General features: G+C 41.8%; 1 protein-coding gene across 2 annotated transcripts in view; it reads right to left on the bottom strand.

Moving 5' to 3' along the window:
• med13a (mediator complex subunit 13a) overlaps positions 1–24,537 on the bottom strand; it is a 178,956-nt gene that overhangs the window by 106,150 nt on the left and 48,269 nt on the right. For both annotated transcript variants that reach the window (XM_068010720.1, XM_068010721.1), the window contains exons 5-7: positions 3,401–3,546; positions 1,664–1,858; positions 344–547 (exon numbers count right to left, since the gene is read on the bottom strand). In XM_068010720.1, the coding sequence (XP_067866821.1) occupies positions 344–547; positions 1,664–1,858; positions 3,401–3,546 (545 nt within the window). The remainder of the gene's footprint in view (positions 1–343; positions 548–1,663; positions 1,859–3,400; positions 3,547–24,537) is intronic.

Genomic DNA, 24,537 nt, shown 5'->3' with positions numbered 1-24,537 from the left:
AGCTCTTTGAAAGGGACAGTACAGACAATGGGTCGAATGGCCACTGTGTGCTGTAAGATGCTATGTCAATCATGTGACTGGAAAGCAGTTCAATCTCAAGAAAATAAACGGGAGTTGCAAACACCAAAGTATCATGCCCAGCACACCACTATAGTTCAAAAATGATTTTTGAGCAAGTTAGAATATTAAAACTTGCTGAATAAATTAATACCCCTTTCAAAATTTCCTTAAATGGCAATATACACGAGATGCAGAAAGCACAATACCGTGGATGCTGGGAATAGTATCTGTGGTGAGAAATAAGTTGCAACATCCATAACTATACAATTCCCTGTCACATTACCGGTTTCAGTCTCTTCTGGTGATGTGGGTGGAGTCAAGGTCACAGAGGAAATGGCTGGATCCCTCATTGGGGCAGGCACTTGGTGGGCACTTGAGTATGCAGCTGTACAATGTGAAGTCCCAGTGGAGCTGCTCAAGATGCCAGTGGCAACATCAGGCTGAGGCACTAGCACAAAGCAAGCTGGGTACACCATTCGCACACCAGCTGTAAACAAAATAAAATAATTAACAAAAACCAGCTTTTGATTTAAATGCATTTTTTTTGTACTTGATAGATATTAATATTCATAATCAAATTGCATATAATGTCAAAACAATACTGATCTAATAAAGGCACAATGACGAGGACCGACAACAACTTATATTTATGTAGTGCGTTTAACATAATAAAACCGCCCACGGCGCTTCACAGGAGCATTACAAAACAAAAGTATGACACCAAACCACAAAAGGTCACGGTAAGATGACCAAAAGCTAGGTCAAAGAGGTAGGTTCTAAGGAGTGTCTTAAAAGGAGGAAAGCAAGGTGGAGAGGTGTGGGGGTGGGTAATCGCAGAGCTCGGGGCCTAGACAATTGCTCCAGCGGCGAAGGAGCTGTGAGTGGGGAGTGAGTGGTGACCAGCAGCAAACAGCAAGGGAAAGCACCTCTGTGGACCTAATGTTGAATCACATTGTTAAATTACTGAATTTAATTAACAAAAACTAAAATAAAGGGCTGATACAGCCAACCTATAGAATACAGGTGGTCTCAACAAGCAAAGGCATATGGAATACAAAAGGACAAGGGAAGCGGAAAGCAAAATGCGAAGCAGAGCAGAATCTATTATTTCTCAATTAATTTCCAACATACACTTCTCTTACAACTTGCTAAGTAAATAAATCAAATGTATTGTGACATAAAATAGTGAAACAGAATCACTAAAACACACCATGTTAATCTTAGTACTCAATCTCTGTAATAGACTTTTTCTCTCTTCTGCATTTCCAATAAAATGGCTGAGAAATTTCTCAATGAAAGGGAAAACCCCAGATTCTACCCACAAATTGTTACCTTTACATTTCTCCCAAAATTATCCTGGCATAGATCATGGAATAAGTTATCACTTAAGACATGCCTTTTAAACAAACAAAAATTCACCAATTTATTTGGCTCAGATACTTTCACTGACAAAAAGATCTGTTTGCTTTGTGCTTTCTATGTTTTGATTTTTTTTGCTATAAATTACCAACTATTTTGTAGATATTTTAAACTAAAACAATGTAATTTACAGAAAGCTCCATTGGATCTGCTAAACTGGTTCAGCCTTTTCATTTCCACTTACCAACAATGACTTCTACAGCTGCAATTGAGTCATCATCCCAGTCTACCTCCTCCTGTTTGTCGTCTGATTCCCTTGAGCTGGTCTGTATTGGATAGAATTGCTTCCATTCTTCTATCAGTTTAAGAGTGGGAGGATCAGATAGCTTGAATGACTGACCTGTCAGGGTACCATTTAATCCAAAAGGGCTGAGGATCACTGCAAGTAAAGAACCAAAATACGTTAACAAAGACTGAATAAATTTAGAGCTGAATGTTAAGAGTTGGCAACCGGTCCTCTCACCTCCGGGACCTAGTTCTAATGCAATACAGATTGACTGGATTAAATACTCTTCAAATCTACCGTCTGTAAGTATCTTCCATGGAATAAAAATAACCTATGTGGAATGAATTAGGGCAATCTCAAAACTGGGTCCAACCAAGTACAAGCTCAGAGCAAAAATTTCCCTCCATTTTGGCAGGAACGGAGTGTCAAGAGAGTCAGCATGAGGATGCATGATGTAAATAATGGAAAAAATTTACATGCTGCAACAAAGGGTGCTTTCTGAAGTTTAATTGAGGCACATTGCTGGATCAAAGTAAAAGGAAGATTAACTCAGTATCTAGCATTCCAAACCTAACCTGGGAGTACTTGATACCAGCAGTGGGTGCCCAAAGGGTAAAAATGCTGCATTTCCTGAGGATGCAGCAACAACAATGGAAAAAAAAATTTAAGTTAAGAATTGCCACACCACCCTCACATTTCAGCAGCTGGCTGAAGTTGCATTCTTATAGACCTAGATACAGATCATCCACATGTCCAGTAAAAGGGGAAGAATAGAAAGCCACATCAACAAATTGAGGACATTTTTTAAAAAATAAAATGATCAAGGATTTTGAACGGTGAATAAGGAAAGGCTTTTTAATTAGTTTAGGAGCCAGTGATAAGTGACTTTTAGATTGATGATCTCTCAAAAGAATGAGGTTTAGAGAAGAATCTTTACATAGATTGTTGCAGCAGGAAATGCCTTGTCACAAGGAATATAGTTCTGATATAAGCCAATGTATCTTTTAGGGAAATAAATATTTGAGGCAGATGATAGAAGGCTGTGGGAAGGGCCAGCATAGACACAAGCCAAGTGGCCTCCTTCTGCACTGTGAATGCCCTATTCACTTAAACAACTTTGAAGAACTATGTTCTAAACCAATTCAAAAACAACTGCATATTACAATTTTACATTTCTCTCTCCTTTCTGAAGGTACAGACTCAAACTCGATAGGTTCCAGCTGTCTCTCAACCCTTCATTCTGGTCATTCAGCACAGAAAAATATAGACAAGAGTAAGGTGCTTACTGCTTGTCTATGGAGAGCATCACAGCCAAGCCAAATTCTGTTCTCAAAAGAGAGCTATAGATGTGCACTTTCCAGTCGAGATCAATGGATGCTCATCAGAAGCTTGGAGACAATTTGTTGCACCCCAAATGAGATCAGCTAACTTAGGACAGGCTGTATTCTCTTTGCCAGTATTGTTTAATGGTAGTCCAGACATTGTCTTTATCCACAAGGCCATTGGGGGGCGTGGTTGATATAGCTACCAACACATTTACCAAAAATCAATCCCAGCTAAGCCTTACTTCTTTCTTTCGCGCTCCCCACCAAGCCACCGCACCCCCCCCCCTCCCCACACACACACAAACTGACATATACCAAAAGAACCTTTTGACAGTTTTATTTTGCCAGAGGTAAAGCATCCTTTTCTTACCTTGGAAGGGGTTGGAGGATCCCTGGGCAGCAGTAACATGCTCTTCACTCAGGTGGTACACTGGCTGGTGCTGGTTTATCTCAACACTGGTGCAGACCTTACTATCTCCATGCAAGAAAAACGTGAAGGAACAGGACAAGTGCTCACTATAGAAGGGAGAAAAATAATATGGTTATATACCTAAAATAAAAGCAATATACTGCAGATGCTGGAAATCTGAAATAAAAACAAAGTGCTGGAAATACTCAGCAGGTCTGGCAGCATCTGGAGAGAGAAAAAAAAAGTATTAACGTTTCAGGTCGATGACCTTTCATCGGATGCATTAACTCTGCTATATACCTTATCCTGTGGGCTTGGTTGCCTGTAATAATATACTGAATAGGACTAACAGAAACAAGTCTCTCCGATATTCACATCTCCACAACATTCTTGACAGATTCATAATGCATGGGCGGCACAGTGGCGCAGTGGTTAGCACCGCAGCCTCACAGCTCCAGTGACCCGGGTTCGATTCTGGGTACTGCCTGTGCGGAGTTTGCAAGTTCTCCCTGTGTCTGCGTGGGTTTCCTCCGGGTGCTCCGGTTTCCTCCCACAGCCAAAGACTTGCAGGTGATAGGTAAATTGGCCGTTGTAAATTGCCCCTAGTGTAGGTAGGTGGTAGGGAATATGGGATTACTGTAGAGTTAGTATAAAAAGGTGGTTGTTGGTCGGCACAGACTCGGTGGGCCGAAGGGCCTGTTTCAGTGCTGTATCTCTAAATAAAATAAATTAAATAAAAATAAAAATAATAGTGTGGTGACTGTTACGATCGAGGCAGGATGAGTGCACGGTTTGTTTGAGTGCACTTCTCCACACGTCACAACATATTTTAAATTTTCCCACTTATAGATATGGTCAATATACAGAATAGAACACACTAACCAGTTTTCTTTACTGAACAAAAATATCAGTTTATAATAAAACAAGTCTTAACAAGTAATGAAGTAAAACAAACAGATTTTAAATTTTCAAGTTCCCTTTTTAACTTTGTCCCTTCACACACTCACACATATACACCGGTTAATCAAAAAAAGATAAAAAAGGATTTTTAATAAATTCAGAGCTCTGTTACAGACAAAAAAAAAAGCTTGGGCAGATTACTTTCTCATTTTTGAAGAAAACAGGAGAGATATATTGTTCCAAAAGTGGCATGCAGTCTAACTTGAGTACACGTAGACAGGTCACTGGGAACTTTTAGAACAGTTTTTTTCAGGCCGCATTGCGATTCAATATTAGCAGGCTTTCTTCAGAGACAGGAGACAAGATGAATTGACACAGTGGACTTCACAGGTCTTTCAGAGATTTTGGAAAGTGAGCTGAGTTGTCGTCTTCTCTCCTTTTTACACTTCAGCAAATTTGACTCTCAGTTCTGAAGGTAAAACACACACTGACATATGTCCAGAAAGCTCGAGCTTTCTGCCACCCCAGATGTTCTGCTGCTACTGGGCTTGTCCAATTAAAGGGGAGCTTGTCACTTTGTTCTCTGCCCATTACCAGGGTTTCTGTTCTATCTTTAACTTGAGTCTGTAACAACCAGCAACATTGTTGTCATTCCGGTTCCCTCAGTGTCCTCTTGACCGCTTTCTTTTTTTAAAAACCTGGTCCAACATTTATTCAATTTAACTATAAATTCTTTTAAAACATATTTTAACCAAAAACAGTATCACTTTCATAACACTTTCAATGGCTGACCGCCTCCCTCCTGCAGCTCTAGGCCTGTATTTACAGCCTGTGCAACTGCCCAGTGTTGACCAGGTTGGGATTCAGCATTGCTCCCTCTTACTTTCTAATAAAAGTAAGAGCCCTGTTAAAATAGCACTACTGAACTGGTTCTTTTTCCTCCCCCTCTTAACCAAAACATGCACAATGAAAGTATGAAGTTGATTTTGCTGGTGGGGGGGGCAGGAGCTAAAAAAAAAAAACCACAGAAGTGCAACCACTTGTTGATGCAGTGTGGTGTACTTGAATGCTCAAGAGAAACTGATCGAGAACATGGCCTTCAATAATAACAGGCAAATAAATAGCCAGGTTGGTTCAAACCCCAATACTATTGCTTGAGTGGCAGGCTCGAGATGGTCTGCAGCCTCCCCAGACACAGTCAAATATAATTGTTTTTCTCTTCTAGAAAACTTTCCCGAACTAGATGGCAGTTGAATGTACATGGCAGAGAATCAGTAGAATATAAACAAGGAAGCAGTTTGCAGGTAGCCCTCATTAACTGTTCCTCACAGCTTACTGGTCTGCTGCTCGCTTGAAGCCAAAACAATATAAAAAGCCAGCAATCTTGTGCTCACTGCATTACCAAGACTGCTACTTTATTTAGGACACCATTAGTGAAAAACCTTGGCACATCGTTAAATTTTGCTAAAGGATTGAGTTAGAGATTTATTACTACTACCATTCAGACAATTGCGGCAATTCTCAAATTCCTACATCCCAACAACTTGTATTTATATAGTGCCTTTCACATAATAAAAAGTCCGCAGGCACTTCACAGCTACATGATTAAAAAAAGGACACTAAGCCACATAAGCAGATGTCAGGTCAGATGACCAAAGGCTTGGTCAAAGATGTAGGGTTTTTTTTTTAAAAAAGTGTCTTAAAAAGGAAAGCTAGGTAGAGAGGTGGAGAGGTGTAGCGAGGGAATTCCAGAGTTTAGGTCCTAGGCAACTGAAGGCACAGCCACCAATAGTGGAGCAATTAAAAAAACAAACAAGAATGCTTAAGAAGGAGAAAATTAGATGAGCACAGATATTTGAGGTTTGTGGGGTTGGAGAAGATAACAGATAGGGGAGGGACGAGGCTGTGGAGGGATTGAAAATAAGGAAGAGAATTTTAAAAATCAAGAAAATAAAAAGGATCGAAGGCAAATATTGCTCAAGTGCTGTCTTCAAAAATTTAATTCAAGAATCTAAACAGTCTTTCTTAAATAAAAGGGAAAGGATAAATGAAAATGCAATTTTACCTTCAGATTAAAAAAGACACATTCATATAGAGCCTTTCACAATGGCAGGATGTCCCAAAAGCGCTTTACAGCCAATGAAGTATTTCAGAATGCAGTCGCCGATATAATATAGGAAACTCAGCAACCAATTTGCACACAGTAAGCTCCCACAAACAGCAATGCGATAACAACCAGATAATCTGTTTGTGACGTTAATTGAGGGATAAGTATTGGCCAGGAATAAATAGTGGCCAAGATACCAGGGATAACTCCCCTGCTCTTCAAAAATAATGCCACGTGATCCATTACGTTCATTTGAGGGGGTAAGACTGGACTTTGTTTTAACATCTCACCTGAAAGATGGCACTCCGAAATGCAGCACTCAGTACTGCACTGGAACATCAACCTACATTTTTGCGTTCAAGTGCTACCAACAGAGCCACGGCTGGCGCTTATACTGAAGCATTGGTAATCGATTACTGGGGGTTTTTTTGAATTTGCATTGGGATGGTTAATAGAACAAAGACACTGCAGTTAGCTATATTATACTTGACTACTGAGTCAGCGGCACTTGAGATGGCTTGGCCATGTGAGCCGTATGGAAGATGGCAGGATCCCCAAAGACACATTGTACAGCGAGCTCGCCACTGGTATCAGACTCACCGGCCGTCCATGTCTCCACTTTAAAGACGTCTGCAAACGCGACATGAAGTCCTGTGACATTGATCACAAGTCGTGGGAGTCAGTTGCCAGAGTTCGCCAGAGCTGGCGGGCAGTCATAAAGGCGGGGCTAAAGTGTGGTGAGTCGAAGAGACTTAGCAGTTGGCAGGAAAAAAGACAAAAGCGCAAGGGGAGAGCCAACTGTGTAACAGCCCCGACAAACAAATTTTTCTGCAGCACCTGTGGAAGAGCCTGTCACTCTAGAATTGGCCTTTATAGCCACTCCAGGCGCTGCTCCACACACCACTGACCACCTCCAGGCGCTTACCCATTGTGTCTCGAGATAAGGAGGCCAAAGAAGAACTTGACTTAACCATAGCACTTGAGTCTCTCTCAAAATATATTATTAGTTGACAACTGGATGAGGAGGTTTTTTATAAACAATTTCTTTAGAAGAGATGGGAGGTTTATGTAAACACCTTTTCCACATAATCAGTACATATATACACACATACACACACACACACACACACACAAATATCGCCTGCACCTGGTCTTACCATAACAGGGTTTAATTTTAAACACTGTTTTTAGTTCCCCCTTGGTGAATCCTTGTTCACCGCTTTCCAATTATAAGGCAAAGAAACCAGCACAAACAAGCTTTCTTAGGTTTAAAGAAAAGTTGAAATTTATGAAACTTAAACTCTTATTCAGTTGACGCCTACAGATACACGATGCGCCCACACTAGCACGCATATGCAATACACACATGCAATTAGAGACAGAAAAAAGAACACAGTGGAAAAGTTTGAGGCAATATCTGATGAGTTTTTAATTACAGTTCTTCGAGCTCACTATAGAGTCCTTGATTGTAGGTAGATATTACTTTTCGTTGGGGCCCAGTATTCTTCTTAAACCTTGTTCGCTGTAGGAGACTGTTCGCTCTTGGGATTCATGCGTCTTCAATGGATTTAGAGGCTTGCAAAAAAGAGATGGGAGCAGACAGGAGAGAGATCTTCAGTCCAAGAGCAAACAGACTTTTTGCTCAAACTGTTTGTACAAATTCAAAAAAAACTCAGGTTGCCCAGCAGGTTAGTCATGTGACTAGTTGATTTGACCATGTCCATTTGTGTATTCGGCCATCTTAGCAGTCAACTTGGAATGCGAGCTCCCCCACCTTCAACATCTGGTGATCAAAAGTCCATTGAGAGTTCAACGTCAGGGAATGGCTGCTTTTCCTTCCAAACACTGGTTGTTAATATGCAAGTGTCTTTTCCAGCCACGGCTGATCTGTTTAACAAGTTCTTTCTTAACTCCATTAACAGTTTAAAATCAATTCTCATGACAAAATTAATGTGCCTCGTTCTTGGCAGGTAGGAATCTAGCATGACAACTGCCCACCATTATTATTATTCTTCTTGGCTTCCTTGTCTCAAGAGAGGATGGGTAAGCGCCTGGAGGTGGTCAGTGGTTTGTGAAGCAGCGCCTGGAGTGGCTATAAAGGCCAATTCTAAAGTGACAGACTCTTCCACAGGCGCTGCGGATAAAATTGGTTGTCGGGGCTGTTATACAGTTGGCTCTCCCCTTGTGCTTCTGTCTTTTTTCCTGCCAACTGCTAAGTCTCTTCGACTCGCCACACTTTAGCCCCGCCTTTATGGCTGCCCATTATTCCATCAGCCCAGACAAAAATCAGACCAACTAAAAGATGTTACACTGAATGGCTTGTAACTCTTACTGTTACATGAGTTTTAAGTCCCTCACAACCCAAGAACACAGGCTGTCAGAACACATCAGTAAATCCATAAAAAATTAACTGCGTACAAATTTTATGACCAATGCACTCTATGTAAGCTACCTACAGAAAATGGAAAAATCTAAATTAAAAAACAGACTTCAGATCAAAGGTAGTTCAGGACAATTTTTTTTTAATCCTTAGTGTAACACAATCAGCAAAATGCTAACATTGCTACAGAAAGTTACTTGAAGATGTACATGGAGTATTCCACACAGTTGTGCTGGAATGTAATTCGTCCCTTTACGCGAAACAGAAAGGCTTTTAAAAAAAACGCACACAAAGTGAATCTGCATCTGAAAAAGTAAAGTAGGTTTCAGGTTATAAATACTCAAGCGAGCATTCATATTTTTTCATTTTAACCTTAGTTTTCACAAATTGGTAAGTTTCTCAGACTGGTGGAGTGGGGTTGATGGGTCTGGTGGCCTTTTCTCACTCAAAGCTTTATATTCCCATTACTAGTTCCTTCAATATTTGTTTTTTTTTTTAATTGCTTTTTCTAAAAAAAGTTCTAGACCAACACTCCTCTCTTGTACACAACCAATTCATGCACATGCATAGCAATACTCTAATTTGCTAAAAAGGATAGTCATTTCTTCTCTAGCCCACCATATTTACTCCCAAATAAAGGCTGGCTACCTGACCCGAACCAGACAGGACCAGACGACGTGTCGGGTTGGGTCGCACCTCCGGGTCCAGCATGCTCTATCACAGGTAAGTGGCTCCAATGTTAATTTCATTTTTGGACTAAAAACGTGGTTTTGTTACAATTATTTTAAGCTTGTGCAGATCAGCAACAAAGTGTAAAACGGAAGGTAGGTTAACTGATGGTCGGGTAAAAATGGAAGGACTCGGGCTGGGTCAGGCTCAGGTCAGGTTTTTTTTTTGCAGACATGAGCAGGCCTTTACTCCCTAACCCTCTGGTCTTTCACTGAACTGAATCAAATAGATCATGGTCGCTGGGTGCGCTTAAGTACTGACAAGTTGTAAGTTGAGTGGAAGTATTGACCTGTGTGAACCCCTTCAGTTACTGCAAAATGCTTGTACAAGACAAGAACAGTTACGTGGTCACAATGCTTCCTGTGTGTGCAACAATGCAGACAGTTACTGCTGCACATCTAGCAAGGTGGTGTACCACATCTAGGCCAAATGGCTGCTGTTGGGATGGGGTGGGGAAGGACACAGACACAAAAAGGGAATGTCAACTAAAACAACCAGGGTTACAAACATTAGCACCAGTTTTCAAATAAAATTTTACACTATGAGCTTTGTAATTGTTTGTTTAAATTATGCATGTTGCCAATTGCTTTAGATATACTGGTTCAGAGAAGTTATTAAATTCTATAGTGCAACAGATCGTCACGTGAAAACAGCATCATCTGAAGCATGACATGCAAATGATAAACCTATATTATAACTGACTACAATTCAAAAGCACTTCATCGGCGATAAAGCATCCTAAAGTCTTGAAAGACACTATCTGAATTACAGAGTAGGGCTTCATCAAAAGCTGCCAAGTCAGGATGAGCGTAGAGGGGAAAAAAGTAATGAATGGGATTGCCCTAGGGCTGAGCGCTAACACCACTTACCATTTTAAAATTTGCTTCAACAACTTATGATTCAGAAACTCAATGACAATTAGTCAAAATTTGCTGATGATACCAAACCCAGACGGCAGTAGAATCAAAGGAGGAAATTCAAATTACAAAAGTTGAACAAAATATGTGGACAGAATGATGGCAGATGGAATTTGATCCGGACCAGTGTAAAGAATACATGCAGGAAGGAAAAATGGACAAACATACATAGATGGTGTAGAAATAGCTAATGAATATTAGGTGATGTTCTGATACTCAATGCTGTACATTTTCAACAAATAAAGAGCATAAAATCAAAATCAAATAGAATGTTTAACGGCATAGCCAAAATAGTAGCATGCAAGTCAGAAGTGATGTCAGCTTGCTCTGGTGGTAGCACTCCCTCAGAGTCAAAATCGTATGGTTTCAAGTCACATTTCAGCACAGTAACAATCTTGTCAAACAATACTAAAAGGAAGTACTGCATTATCAGAGAGAGGGAGGGGCAAGGATTTTATCTGGATGCTGGGGGTTCTGACCTCTGGCAAAACGCTGGCGAGAACTCTGCGTCGCCCCTTCTGTGGGAGGCCCAAGTCAAGTACCAATTAGGCACTTAACTGGGCTGTGGCGGGCCTTCCATGGGATCAAGGACCCCGGTGATGGAAGTCCCGCCCTCAGAGTTGCCAATGAGAGGCTGGCAGCTCTTTTAATGGAGCAACGCCACCACAGAGGCGGTGTCTGCTGCCAGTGGAGCACCCACCCGAAGCCTAGGAGTGGCACTGGACCCAGGCTACGGGTAGATCAGGGCAGGAGGGGTCTTGCCTTCCCCATCCCCACCTGATGCTGGGTCCCTCGTTCAGGCACTAAGTGCCTTTTAATGAGGCCCCAGCCCCCACCCCTAGAGCTGGCAAGCGACCTGCACGATACCAGAAGTTCTGGTATCCAAGCTTTCATTGCTACAGCATACTGCAAGTGAGAGCTACAGCATATGAGAGCCAGCAACCTTTCTGTTGACACTGTATTATTGACATTGAAGTTTGGCATCTGTAATTGGAAATGAACACCGATCCTCTGAAGAGCACTAAAGTGGGGATTTTTCTTCCCTTGAGGAAATCCATGCTTTGCTGCTATGTACACATTAGCTAGCTTAATGCTTTTTTCCCCTCCAATTACAAAATTTAATTGATCTAAATCAATAGTTTTTTTCCACTTTTATTTTCTCTCATTATGAGTCTCAAAAAAAAACTTGCATTTATATAGTGTTTTTCACGACTACTGGACATCCCAAAGCACTTTACAGTCAATGGAGTACTTTCTGAAGTGTAGTCACTGTTGTAAGGTACAAATTGCAGCAGCCATTTTATGCATAGCAAGCTCCCACACAGCAATGTGATAATGACCCAGATAATATGTTTTTGCGATGTTGATTAAGGGATAAATTTGCACCAGAACACTGGGGAAAAACTTTCCTGCTCTTCATAGATTGCCATGGGATTTTTTTTTTACATCCACTTGAAAAAGCAGCAAGGGCTTCGCTTCAAAATATCAAACAAAGATGGCACCTCAGACAGTGCAACATACCTCAGTCACCGTACTGGAGTGTCTTGCGTTCGCAACCTTCTGACTCGAGGCGCGAGAGTGCTACCAACTTGGCCATGGCTGATACCTAAACCACCTTGACCTGAAAATACACCAGTTCCTCTGATGGCTTAGTGAGTAAATGTAATGACTGGTGTAATACTGTGCCAAAACAATCAGGAAGAACTGGGTTTGATCCCTGGTTTGAGTTAACGGACTTCAGTTGGGTCAATTATAATTAGAACTGACTTTAGGTTGCTTGATAGATGCAAGGCGGAAAATCAACCAGTGCTCACAATACCCAGTGACTTAAGTGTCTCTGTTAAGAGCAAGATTTGGCTCCAATGGTAATGCCCCTAAAATGAACTGGCTGAGTGACATTTGTCTTCATTTCACAAGGACTGGCAGAGCTCTTGAAGAACAGTTGGCATCCATGGAACTGTATGCCAATATGGGTTGCGGTCTTAAAAAAAAAGATCAGAAGGAAACCTATATGATAGATTATTGGAGTGCAATTTACAGCAGGAATCTTGCCCCAGACAACCTGAAATTCATTGGTCATAAATTTATTAAAACATTGGTAACAAGTCATAAGACAAATTTAAATGAAGCTAGATTCATTAAGTTTACTGAGGTACCTAACTGCACTTGATCCTTGCACCTATGGCTTTACTTCCCCCACAAAAGGAATTTATAAGTGTGTTTCTTACTGCTTCTGTGCCACACTGATGGAGCGGGGGGGGCAAAGAGAAACAGAGGGTGTCAGGAGGAGGAGCAAAGAGTAGAGCCCTGCTTTCAAAATTAAAAAGATCTTAGTTCTTAGCTCTGGGTAAAACTGCTGCATTGTTCAAGTATCAATAAAGCATTTCAACTCTTTTTTTTGGGGGGGGGGGGGGGGGGTAAAAGTGCGCATGCTTCAGTCCCAGTTAGTTCAATAGCCAATTTTTTTTTTAGAATCTGGATGGCTTCTGGACTTTAACATTTGATCATTCAATTTGCATGTTCAAGTGAATTGCGCAATCATTTTGTAACTGTTCAAGAGTAGCAGTCAGAAGTGATGACATTTAGCTTGTATTGCAGACGATTTGAAATTAGATCTGGTAAAGTGCTACATAAACTCAGGAGTAGCTTGGTCACATGATAGCCCCCCTGGAATAGTGTGTTCTAGAGAAAGCCGGGAGATAAAATTAGCACTTTAGACCACAATAGTTCTTCCTCAAGGCCAAAATTTTTCTCCGAAGGCTCAAAAGGGGTTAGAGAGGGAGATATGAACAAGCAAAAATTCAGTTTTTCAATCACTGCACTAATAAAAGTAATGTCAATTAGCAGAGTGAGGGAATTTGATGAATTGGCACTTCAGTGAATGCAATGTACTTCTCATTTTGCATTGCAGACTATTTTCAAATTACTGGCACATACGAGGAAATGGTGGACCACAGAAGCAAAGTTTCTTGTTGCTCTACTGTTAACAGTTGAGTAGCAGCATGTTGACATACGTTTCACTCGCACAAGCTGGAATGATGCCAATAAATTGATTTCACTGAATTATGCATTGTCTGCTTTTATTAGGTCGAGTACTTTTTTGGGTACCATGGCAGTGCAGTATGACCAAATAGCTGTGATCCTTTCAGGATGGATCGTGCTTGAATTTGTCTTTTTCCTCCCCACTCCGCCAGCCACCTGCTTGCTGCACAATCTCAGAGCACAAGGTGGTGACCTGCTCCCTAGTTACAATCTAAACTACATTTTAATCCAACTGCAAGAGGCGCACTTATACTGCTAGTCGTCTTGTCGCGAATAAAATTTCTGCTTCAGAACAACGCAGAAGTGACAGTAAAGTTCTGGACTCGGGTCCCAAGCAGATGTGAAACCAGTGGTATAAAATCCCATTGGGAATGGCAATGTCATGTTGACCTGCAAAAAAGTACTTAATTCTGATCATTTTCCAAGTCACTTATTAAACTGAAGCACTGCGTTTTTTTTTTAATATAAAGTGCAAGTCTCACCTACATTCTCAAAACATGCAGAGTTTCTACCATCTGAATCATGCATACGGGCAAGCCCTTCCCGAGAATGCCCACGGTCATAAAAGAATCACAGCATCGTTACAGTGCAGGAGGAGGCCATTCGGTCAATCATGTCCGCACCAGCTCTCCAAAAGAGCAATTCACCTCAGTTCCATTCCCCCGCCTTCTCCCCCAACCCTGCACATTCTTCCTTTTCATATAACAGTCTAATTACCTTTTGAATGCTTTCATTGAACCTGCCTCCACCACACTCCCAGGCAGTGCATTCCAAACCTTAAACACTGCTGCGTGAAAAAGTTTTTCCTCATGTCACTTTTGCTTCTCTTACCAAATACTTTAAATCTGTGCCCTCTCGGTCTCAATTCTTTCACGAGTGGGATGAGGTTCTCTCTACTCTGTCCAGACCCCTCATGATTTTGAGCACCTCTATTAAATCACCTCTCAGCCTTCTCTTCTCCAAGGAAAAAAAAAAAGAGTCCAAAATTTCTTCAATCTTCGTAACTGAAGTTCCTCATCCCTAGAACCATTCCCCTGAATCTTTTCTGTGCTCTCTCCAATGCCCTCACGTCTGTCCTAAAGTGCAGCGCCCAGAACTGGACACAATACTCCAGCTGAGTGTTGGTATACAAGTTCAACATAACTTGCTCTTGTACTCTATGCCCCTATTAAAGCAGCCCAGGATACTGTATGCTTTATTAACCGTGCTCTCAACCTGCCCTGCCACCTTCAATGACTTTATTTATTTTTATTTAGAGATACAGCACTGAAACAGGCCCTTTGGCCCACCGAGTCTATGCCGACCATCAACCACCCATTTATACTAATCCTACATTAATCCCATATTCCTACCACATCCCCACCTTCCCTCAATTCCCTACCACCTACCTAAACTAGGGGTAATTTATAATGGACAATTTACCCATCAACTTGCAAGTCTTTGGCTGTGGGAGGAAACCGGAGCACCCGGCGAAAACCCACAGTCACAGGGAGAACTTGCAAACTCCGCACAGGCAGTACCCAGAATTGAACCCGGGTCGCTGGAGCTGTGAGGCTGCGATGCTAACCACTGCGCCACTGTGCTGCCCATACACCCAGGTCCCTCTGCTGCTGCACCCCCTTCAGAATTGTACCCTTTATTTTATAGTGTGTCTGTATGTTCTTCCTACCAAAATGAATCACTTCACATTTCTCTGCATTGACCTTCATCTGCCACCTGTCTGCCCATTCCACCAACTGGTCTATGTCCTTCTGGAGTTCTACACTATCTTCCTCACAGTTCACAATGCTTCCAGTTTCGTATCATCTGCAAACTTTGAAAATGTGCCCTGTACACCAAGGTCTAGCTCATTAATACATAATCAGGAAAAGGAAGGGTCCCAACACTGGCCCCTGGGGAACTCCACTACAAACCTTCCTCCAGCACGTTAAACATCCATTAACTTCTACTCTGTGCCCTGTCACTCAGCCGATTTCACATCCATGTTGCTACCTTCCCTTTTATTCCCTGAGCTATAACCTTGCTCACAACTCTTGCACAGTACTGTATCCAATGCCTTGTGAATACCATGTACACATCAACAGCATTGCCCTCATCAACCCTCTTAACTCAAAAAAAACTCCAGCAAGTTAAACATGATTTTTCCCTTAAGAAATCTATGCCCGTTTTCCTTAATTAACCAGCATTTGTCCGTGCAACTATTAATTTTGCCCAGAGTTATTTTTTCTAGAAGTTTCCCCACCAAGGCTACTTCAACAGCACCTTCCAAACCCACGACCTCTATCACCCGGAAGAACAAGGGCAGCAAATGCATGAGAACACCACTACCTGCAAGTTTCCCTCCAAGTCACACACCATCCTGACTTGGAACTATATTGCAGTTCCTTCACTGTCGTTGGGTCAAATTCCTGGAACTCCCTTCCTAACAGCACTGTGGGCGTACCTACCTCACATGGACAGTAGCAGTTCAAGGCGGCAGCTCACCACCACCTTCTCAAGGGCAATTAGGGATGAGCAATAATTGCTGACCCAGCCAGCGACACCCACATCCCATGAACGAATATATTTTTTTAAAAACACCAAAGTTAAACTGACTGGCCTGTAATGGCTGTGTTCATCTTTACACCCTTTTTGCAACAAGGGTGTAATGTTCACAATTCCCCAGTCCTCTAGCACCACCGCCGAGTCTAAGGAAGACAGAAAAACTACGGCCAGTGCCTCCGCAATTTCCATCCTTACTTCCCTCAGTATCCGAGTGAATTTCATCTGGTCCTGATGCTTTATCCAATTTAAGTACAGACAGCCTATCTAATGCTTCCTCCTTATCAATTTTAAATCCTTCTAGTGTCTGAATTACCTCCTCTTTCACCATTACCAAGGAAGATGATGCAACCCAGGTAAAGACAAATGCAAAGTATTCATTTAAGACCTCAGCTATGCCCTCTGCCTCCATGCATAAAACCCCTTTATGGTCCCGAATTGGCCGCACTCCTCCTTTTAACACCCTTTTACTATTTATAAGTCTATGGAAAACTTTGGGATTCCCTTTAATGTTAGCTGCCCGTCTTTTTCATGCTCTTTGCTTCTCTACTTCCCCTCTGGACCTCTATAATCCAGCCTGGTTCTTAATAGTATTTTCTACCTAGCATCAATCATAAGCACAATTTTTCTTCTTTATCTTAATCACTACTTCTTTTGTCATCCAGGGAGCTCAAAATTTGTTTGCCCTACTTTTCCTGGCTGAGGGAACATACCTTGACTGTGCCCAAACTATATCTTCTTTGAAGGTAGCCCATTGTTCATCTACTGTTATTCCTGCCAACCTTTGACTCCAATTTATTCGCCCAGCTCCATTCTGACCTACTCTTACAGCCACGGTATTTATATGGCTACACCAGTTCAGTTTCTGGTCAAAGGTAACCCCAGGAGGTTGATAGTGTGGGATTCAGCAATCATAACGCCATTGAATGTCATGGGGAGATGGTTAGATTCCCTCGTTTGAAATGGTCACTGCCTGGCACTTGAGTGGCGTGTATGTTACTTGCCACTTATCAGCCCAGGCCTGGACATTGTCCACATCTTGTTGCATTTCTGTACGGACTGCACAGACTATGGGTGGCATAGTGGCGCAGTGGTTAGCACCGCAGCCTCACAGCTCCAGCGACCCGGGTTCAATTCTGGTACTACCTGTGTGGAGTTTGCAAGTTCTCCCTGTGTCTGCGTGGGTTTCCTCCGGGTGCTCTGGTTTCCTCCCACAGCCAAAAGACTTGCAGGTTGATAGGTAAATTGGCCATTATAAATTGCCCCTAGTATAGGTAGGTGGTAGGGAAATATAGAGACAGGTGAGGATGTGGTAGGAATATGGGATTAGTGTAGGATTAGTATAAATGGGTGGTTAATGGTCGGCACACACTCGGTGGGCCGAAGGGCCTGTTTCAGTGCTGTATCTCTAAATCTAAAACTGCTTCAGTATCTGAGGAGTCGCGAATGGTGCTGAACACTGTGCAATCAGCGAACATCCCCACTTCTGACTTTATCATTGAAGGAAGGTCATTGATGAAGCAGCTGAAGATGGTTGGGCCTCAGCCACTATCCTGAGGAACTCCTGCAGTGATGTCCTGGAGCTGAGGTGATTGACCTCCAACAGCCACAACCATTTTCCTTTGCACTAGCTATGACTCAAACTAGCAGAGAATGTTCCCGGATTCTCACTGACTCCAGTTTTGATAGGACTCCTTGATGTCATACTCGGTCAAATGCTGCCTTGATGTCAAGGGCAGTCACTCTCACCTCATGAGTTCAGCTCTTTTGTCCATATTTGAACCACAGTTGTAATGTGGTCAGGAGCCGAGTGGCCCTGGCAGAATCCAAACTTAGCGTCACTGAGCAGGTTATTAGTGAGCAAGTGCCGCTTGATAGCACGGTCAATGACACCTTCCATCACTTCATGATTGAGAGTAGACTGATGGGGCGGTAATTGGCCAGGTTGGATTTGTCCTGCTTTGTGTGTACAGGACATACCTGGGCAATTTTCCACATTGCCAGATAGATGCCAGTACTGTAGCTGTACTGGAACAGCTTGGCTAGGGGTGCGGCAAGTTTTGGAGCACACACCTTCAGTACTATTGCCAGAATGTTGTCAGGGCCCATAGCCTTTACAGTATCCAATGTCAAGTCATTTCTTGATATCACGTGGAGTGAATCGAATTGGCTGAAGACTGGCATCTGTGGTGCAAGGGACTTCAGGAGGAAGCTGAGATGGATCGTCAACTCAGCACTCCTGGCTGAAGATTGTTGCAAATGCCTTATCTCTTGTACTGATGTGCTGGGCTCCCCCATCATTGGTGGGGGGGGGGGGGGGGGGGGATATTTGTGGAGCCAACTCCTTCAGTTAGTTGTTTTACTGTCCGCCACCATTCACGACTCGATGTGGCAGGACTGCAGAGCTTAGATCTGATCCGTTGGTTATGGGATTGTTTAGCTTTGTCTATCGCATGCTGTGTATGCTGTTCGGCACGCAAGTCGTCCTGGGTTGCAGCTTCACCAGGTTGACACCTCATTTTGAAGTATGCCTGGTTCTGCTCCTGGCATGCCCTCCTGCACTCTTCATTGAACCAGGGTTGGTCCCCCAGCTTGATGGTAATGGTAGAGTGGGGGATATGCCAGGCCATAAGGTTACAGATTGTGGTCGAGTACAATTCTGCTGCTGATGATGGCAGCCCACAGCACCTCATGGAAGCCCAATTTTGAGTTCCTAGATCTGTTCGAAATCTATCCCATTTAGCATGGTGGTCATGCCACACAACACGATGGTGGGTATCCTCGATTGAAGACCGGACTTTGTCTCCACAAGGACTGTGCGGTGGTCACAACTACCAATACTGTCATGGACAGATATATCTGCAACTGGCAGATTAATGAGGATGAGGTCAAGTATATTTTTCCCTTTTGTTGCTTCCGTCACCGCCTGCCGCAGACCCAGTCCAACAGCTATGTCCTTTAGGATTCGGCCAGCTCGGTCAGTAATGGTGCTACCGAGCCACTCTTGGTGATGGTCATTGAAGTTCCCCCACCCAGAGTACATTCTGCGCCCCTGCCACCCTCAGTGCTTCCTCCAAGTGCTGCTCAACATGGAGGAGTACTGATTCATCAGCTGAGAGGGGGGGGGGGGCGGTAGGTGGTAATCAGCAGGAGGTTTCCTTGCCCATGTTTGACCTGATGCCATGAGACTTCATGGGGTCTGCAGTCGATGTTGCTCCTCTGCAGTCGAGCTGGTTGATACTTGCCTTAGGCTGGAAGAAACAATTTACTTTAACTTACTTTAATTTGTTTAGATGGTAAATCCCAGTTAAATGCTAACTACAGACCAGATATTTAGAAAGATATTGACACTTAAAAATACCCAAACCTGTATCTCCACACTCTGCCTGCAATCTGCACACCGTTTTCAGGCACTATACAAGTGCAAAATTGCTCATTCGTTCTTCTCTACCAGTGCACAAAACTACTCAGCAAGATTCACAGCCAACAGTCTAACTAAGGCGTTTCAGGCTGTAACCTGTACTTGTTGATCTAACTAGTGGTACTGTGTAACTGCTGCCCATTAGGTGTGCATGTATTATTTTCTTTTAGTTGCAGAGATAGTATTTATGGTACAAGTACTATTTATATTTTTTGTTTTAATTATAAATAGTTTATCTATAAAGGGATTTGCACATAAACTGGATCTTTTCCACGCATCCAGGAGATGCGGCATCTAATCCAAAAAACAGCACTTCCCACTCAGTGTCAATTTAGGTTACGTGCTCAAGTCCTGGAATGGGGCTTGAAGCAACCATCTTATCCAAAGACCAGGAAGTTGGCTGCAATTTCCCCATAAATAAGCCCATTTCTTATATTTCATGGCACTATACCACACATACAGATCATAACTATCTTGCAAACAGCTGCTGGCCAGGCCTACATATTAAAACAAACTTATGGCGTCAAAAGTTTCAATGGACAAGTCCAAAACAGCCCTCAGTTAAAAATGAGGAACAAATGGGAAATACATATGGAGTTCAGAGTATACATAAGTCACAAGAGTCAAGCTCAGAGGCTTCAACGTCATCCGAAGTGGTGCTTGAATGCTCAAATACCAAGTCCTAATCATTTGTATATAATACTTATAAATTTTACTGGATATAGATAGTTCATGAACAGCAATTTTGAGGAAAGTATATATTACAGGATAACCAAGTTTTACATTCAGAGTCAGTTACTTTAATTCTTGAACCTTCGTCAAAAACAGAATATAGCAGCTATCAACCCTATAGATATAAAACAAATTGATAAATACAAAGCTAGAAAAAAGTTTCAAAGTATATTCAAATGAAAAGCCACAATAAATTCTGAAATTAAAAGCCAGACCACCTATCAACTTAATCCATTCATAGCTCATGTACAATTACTCTACTAGAGTACCTGCTGCTCCCCTAGGTTAAGGGAATACTAATTTATTTACCTGTTAGAAAGACAAAAAAAAATCAAGGTGTGCAACCTTCAATCATATTTCTCAATTTTTAAAAAAGCAATGTGACCCTTCTCTAACAGCTTAACCCATAAACGAATGGGTTAGGTCACTAATTTATTACTTATGGAAATAGATCAGTGCCATGAAAGTTTCAACAAGCAACTGTGTATACAGCTTTATAGCAGAGTTCATTTTAAGCCAAGTACAAATAGTTCTAATTCAGTTACCCTCTCCAAAGCTTCAAGTTGCAGTTTGCACAAAAAGACCCTGAGCAATAGTTGACTGATCAATTTTAGACAGTACATAATCTTCTCACTCTGGATAGTTGACCAGGATTTTAGAAAAAAAATCACTTGCTGCAGTATGAAAAACAAATTTGTGCAGTATGAAAAATATATTTCAACATTCAGCTCTCCTGCTCCAGCCAAAAGGAAAAAGTTCATAACATTGAGTGTTTTTTCATAACTAATTAAAGCTAGATTTGAGAAAGATCAGATATGATCACTGAAGAGTTCTGTAACAGAAATGTGCAAAAATGTTAATGCAATTTTGCCCATAGTTTGCAGGCTCTTAAAAGTTTCATTTAAAAAACTGCAACTAGATAATGGGAGAATATATTCTATTTCATTAGTTCTGCATATATATTAGAAACATGATTATTCGCCTGTCTGGGGAAAACAAAATTAATAAGCAACCCAAACTTCTAGAAACAGAATGTGCGTCAACAACATAATCCAAATCAGGATAGCCCTATCATATATAGCAACTGTGAACACAGATGGCTACTGGAATGCCTTTTTGTATATTTTATGCAGCTTGCTGTCCATTCATCAAATATCATTGTGTCTCAGATTTGCTTCTCAAAGGCAAGACGACAGACTTCTATCTAGCACCTTTCACCACCTCAGACCTCCCAAAGCATGTATTTTTGAAGCGTAATCACTGTTGAGGAAACACGGCAGCCAATTTGCACACAGCAAGATCCTATAAACAGCAATATGATAATGACCAGATAATCTGCTTTTGTGATGTAGATTATTTCAAATTTATATTATTTGCCTTTTGTGTTTGATGTACCAGCTGGTTATGGATTTGACTCAGCCACAAGCGATGCAACACTGAGGGTAGGAGCACTTGCATAATTCTAAGAAAAACGAGCCAATATTAATCAGGCAGCCACTCCCTTCCAAGATGAGCTTGCCCATTGTTTTGAAAAGTGCTAAAGGTTTAAATCTTTCACGAACTGGCTCAAAATTGCTGCGCTATTCTAATTAACCAACTCCTCAGTAATTTATATCAAAAAGCAGCTCAGTAACTATCAGCGAGTAAATCAGTCTGACAGTTTTGCCTGCTACAAGACAGTTTGTTTAATTTGACTGATATTCGTAGCCTTCTGAAACGTCACGCATGTACTGGAAATCCTGGTGTGTAATCCGGGAAGAGCAAACAGGTTTCATGTTCATGCAGGGCAAGCTATCCCAAGTTACTCTGTGAACAAGGTTGCATTTCATAACAAGCATGCATCTATCTTTGGGAATTAGCTTTTGTGTCGGGTATAAAGTATCTGGAGAGGTTCATATAATATTGCCTTCAAGTGACAAAGTTGTTGGAAGATAAATTCCAGTTACATCAGTTTCTCTCCAGCCTAGCAAAATCAAAATCAGTCTTGTACCTGAAAAAATAATAACTTCATTACCAACTTGTTTTTAAAATCCAGGATCTACAAGTACTTCCTCCTCACTATCATAACCCTACCCCAAACAGTCTCTAAAGTCACTCCTCAGGAGCTGCACATATCTATTTGAATAATCTCCTGTCAGTTAACAGATGTATCCATGATTATCTTGCCTAGCAGCATTGCAGTAACAATGTTGGTTACTGACTTGCATGCCACTATCAAACAAACATTCAGCCATTAGGGTGGCAGAGTATCCACTTTCTGTGCAACCCAAAACCCTGCAAATGTGTGCGTCTGGAACTATTCCCACTATGATCCAACAGCATTTTACTGAATATGCTAGAATGTCCTCCTTCTCTATATCTCCAACTGCAATTAGCGTCCTGCTTCATCGCAATTTATCCCTTGTAGGACTTTTAAGCTGTTAGAAGAAAAGCAAGCTTACTGTTTTATCTTTCTAACTTTTGAAAGACTATGCAGACTCAAATTCAAAATTTAACATCTCAAAAAAAGTACAAGAAAATGTACTTGTGCAACACCGACTTAGCCAGAACAGCAATTTCCTGCTCCACTACAGTTAAGTAGCCTTGCAGTACTCGTGTAGAAAGGAACTACTTAAACGATGCACCAACAACTTGCACTCGTAGAACCCATAACATGGTAAAACATCACAAGACACTTAAACTACCTCATACACGAGTCACCATTTTCAAGAGACATGGAGGGAGTGAAGCAGGGAAGGAGACACTGATGGATTGACGTTTTAAAAAAAGTTTACAACTTTGAAAAGGAGAGCTTGAAACTATAGCTCAAAACTGTACATTCAGCTATTAAAATCATGGTTTTTCATTCAACTGGGCCAGAAGAAACAAGCTGAGCCCTTGCCCACACACACAATTTTAAGTGGGCGCAGATCACAGATCAACCATGATCCAGAACATTGGATCAACTTCCTCTCCATAACTAAGGCTTTAAGGGCAATTGTAGTGCTCCACTGCCACCCCAGAACAAGGCAGAGATCAAACCTGGATACTACTCGATCTGTACAGTTCATCCATTTACTAGATAATTTTTCACTCTTCCCTAGAATCAGGGGTGGTGCCAGAGGACTAGAGAATTGCAAAAGTTACACCCTTGTTCAAAAAAGGGTGTAAAGATAAGCCCAGCAACTACAGGCCAGTCATATTAACCTCGGTGGTGGGGAAACATCTCAAAAATAATAATTTGGGACAAAATTAATAATCACATGGATAAATGCTGGTTAATTAAGGAAAGCCAGCATGGATTTCTTACAGGAAAATCATGTTTAACCAAATTGCTGGAGTTTTTTTTGAGGAGGTAAGAGGGGGTTGATATGGGCAATGCTGTTGATGTGGTGTACATGGATTTTCAAACGGCGTTTGATACAGTGCCACACAACAAATTTGTGAGCAAGGTTATAGCACATGGAATAAAGGGATGGTAACAACATGGATACGAAATTGGTTGAGCGATAGGAAACAAAGAGTAGCAGCTAATGGATAATTTTCTTGTTGCAGGAAGATTTGTAATGGAGTACCCCAGGGGTCTGTATTGGGAACCTTGCTTTCATGATATATATTAATGACCGAGATCTTGGTGTACAGGGCACAATTTCAAAGTTTGCAGATGATACAAAACTTGGAGTCATGGCGAACTGTGAAGAGGATAGTGTAGAACTCCAAAAGGACATAGACAAGTTGGTGGAATGGGCAAACAGGTGGCAGATGAACTTCAATGCAGAGAAACGTGAAATGATTCATTTTGGTAGGAAGAACATGGAGACAATATAAAATAAAGAGTATAATTCTGAAAGGGGAGCAAGAGCAGAGGGACCTGGGAGGAAGGCAGCAGGACAGAGAGAGCGTGGCTAATAAAGCATCCAGTATCCTGGGCTTTATTAATAGGGGCATAGAGTACAAGAGGAAGTTATGTTGAACTTGTATCAGATACTAGTTTGGCCTCAGTTGAAGTATTGTGTCCAGTGCTGGGCACTGCACTTTAGGAAAGACGTGAAGGCATTGGAGAGAGCACAGAAAAGATTCAGGAGAATGATTCCAGGGATGAGGAACTTCAGTTGTGAAGATAGATTGGAGAAGTTTGGACTGTTTTCCTTGAAGAGAAGGCAGAGAGGTGATTTGATAGCGGTATTCAAAATCATGAGGAGTCTGGACAGAGTTGATAGAGAGAAACTGTTTCCACTTGTGAAAGGATCAAGAACGAGAGCGCACAGATTTAAAGTATTTGGTAAGAGAAGCAAAAAAGTGACAAGGAAAAAAAATTTCACACAGTGAGTGGTTAAGGTCTGGAATGCA

The sequence above is a fragment of the Heterodontus francisci genome, chromosome 30, assembly GCF_036365525.1.
Source record: "Heterodontus francisci isolate sHetFra1 chromosome 30, sHetFra1.hap1, whole genome shotgun sequence".
Taxonomy (NCBI): Eukaryota; Metazoa; Chordata; class Chondrichthyes; order Heterodontiformes; family Heterodontidae; genus Heterodontus; species Heterodontus francisci.
Note: the sequence above shows the minus strand (reverse complement) of the source record. Positions and strands in the feature narration are given on the sequence as shown.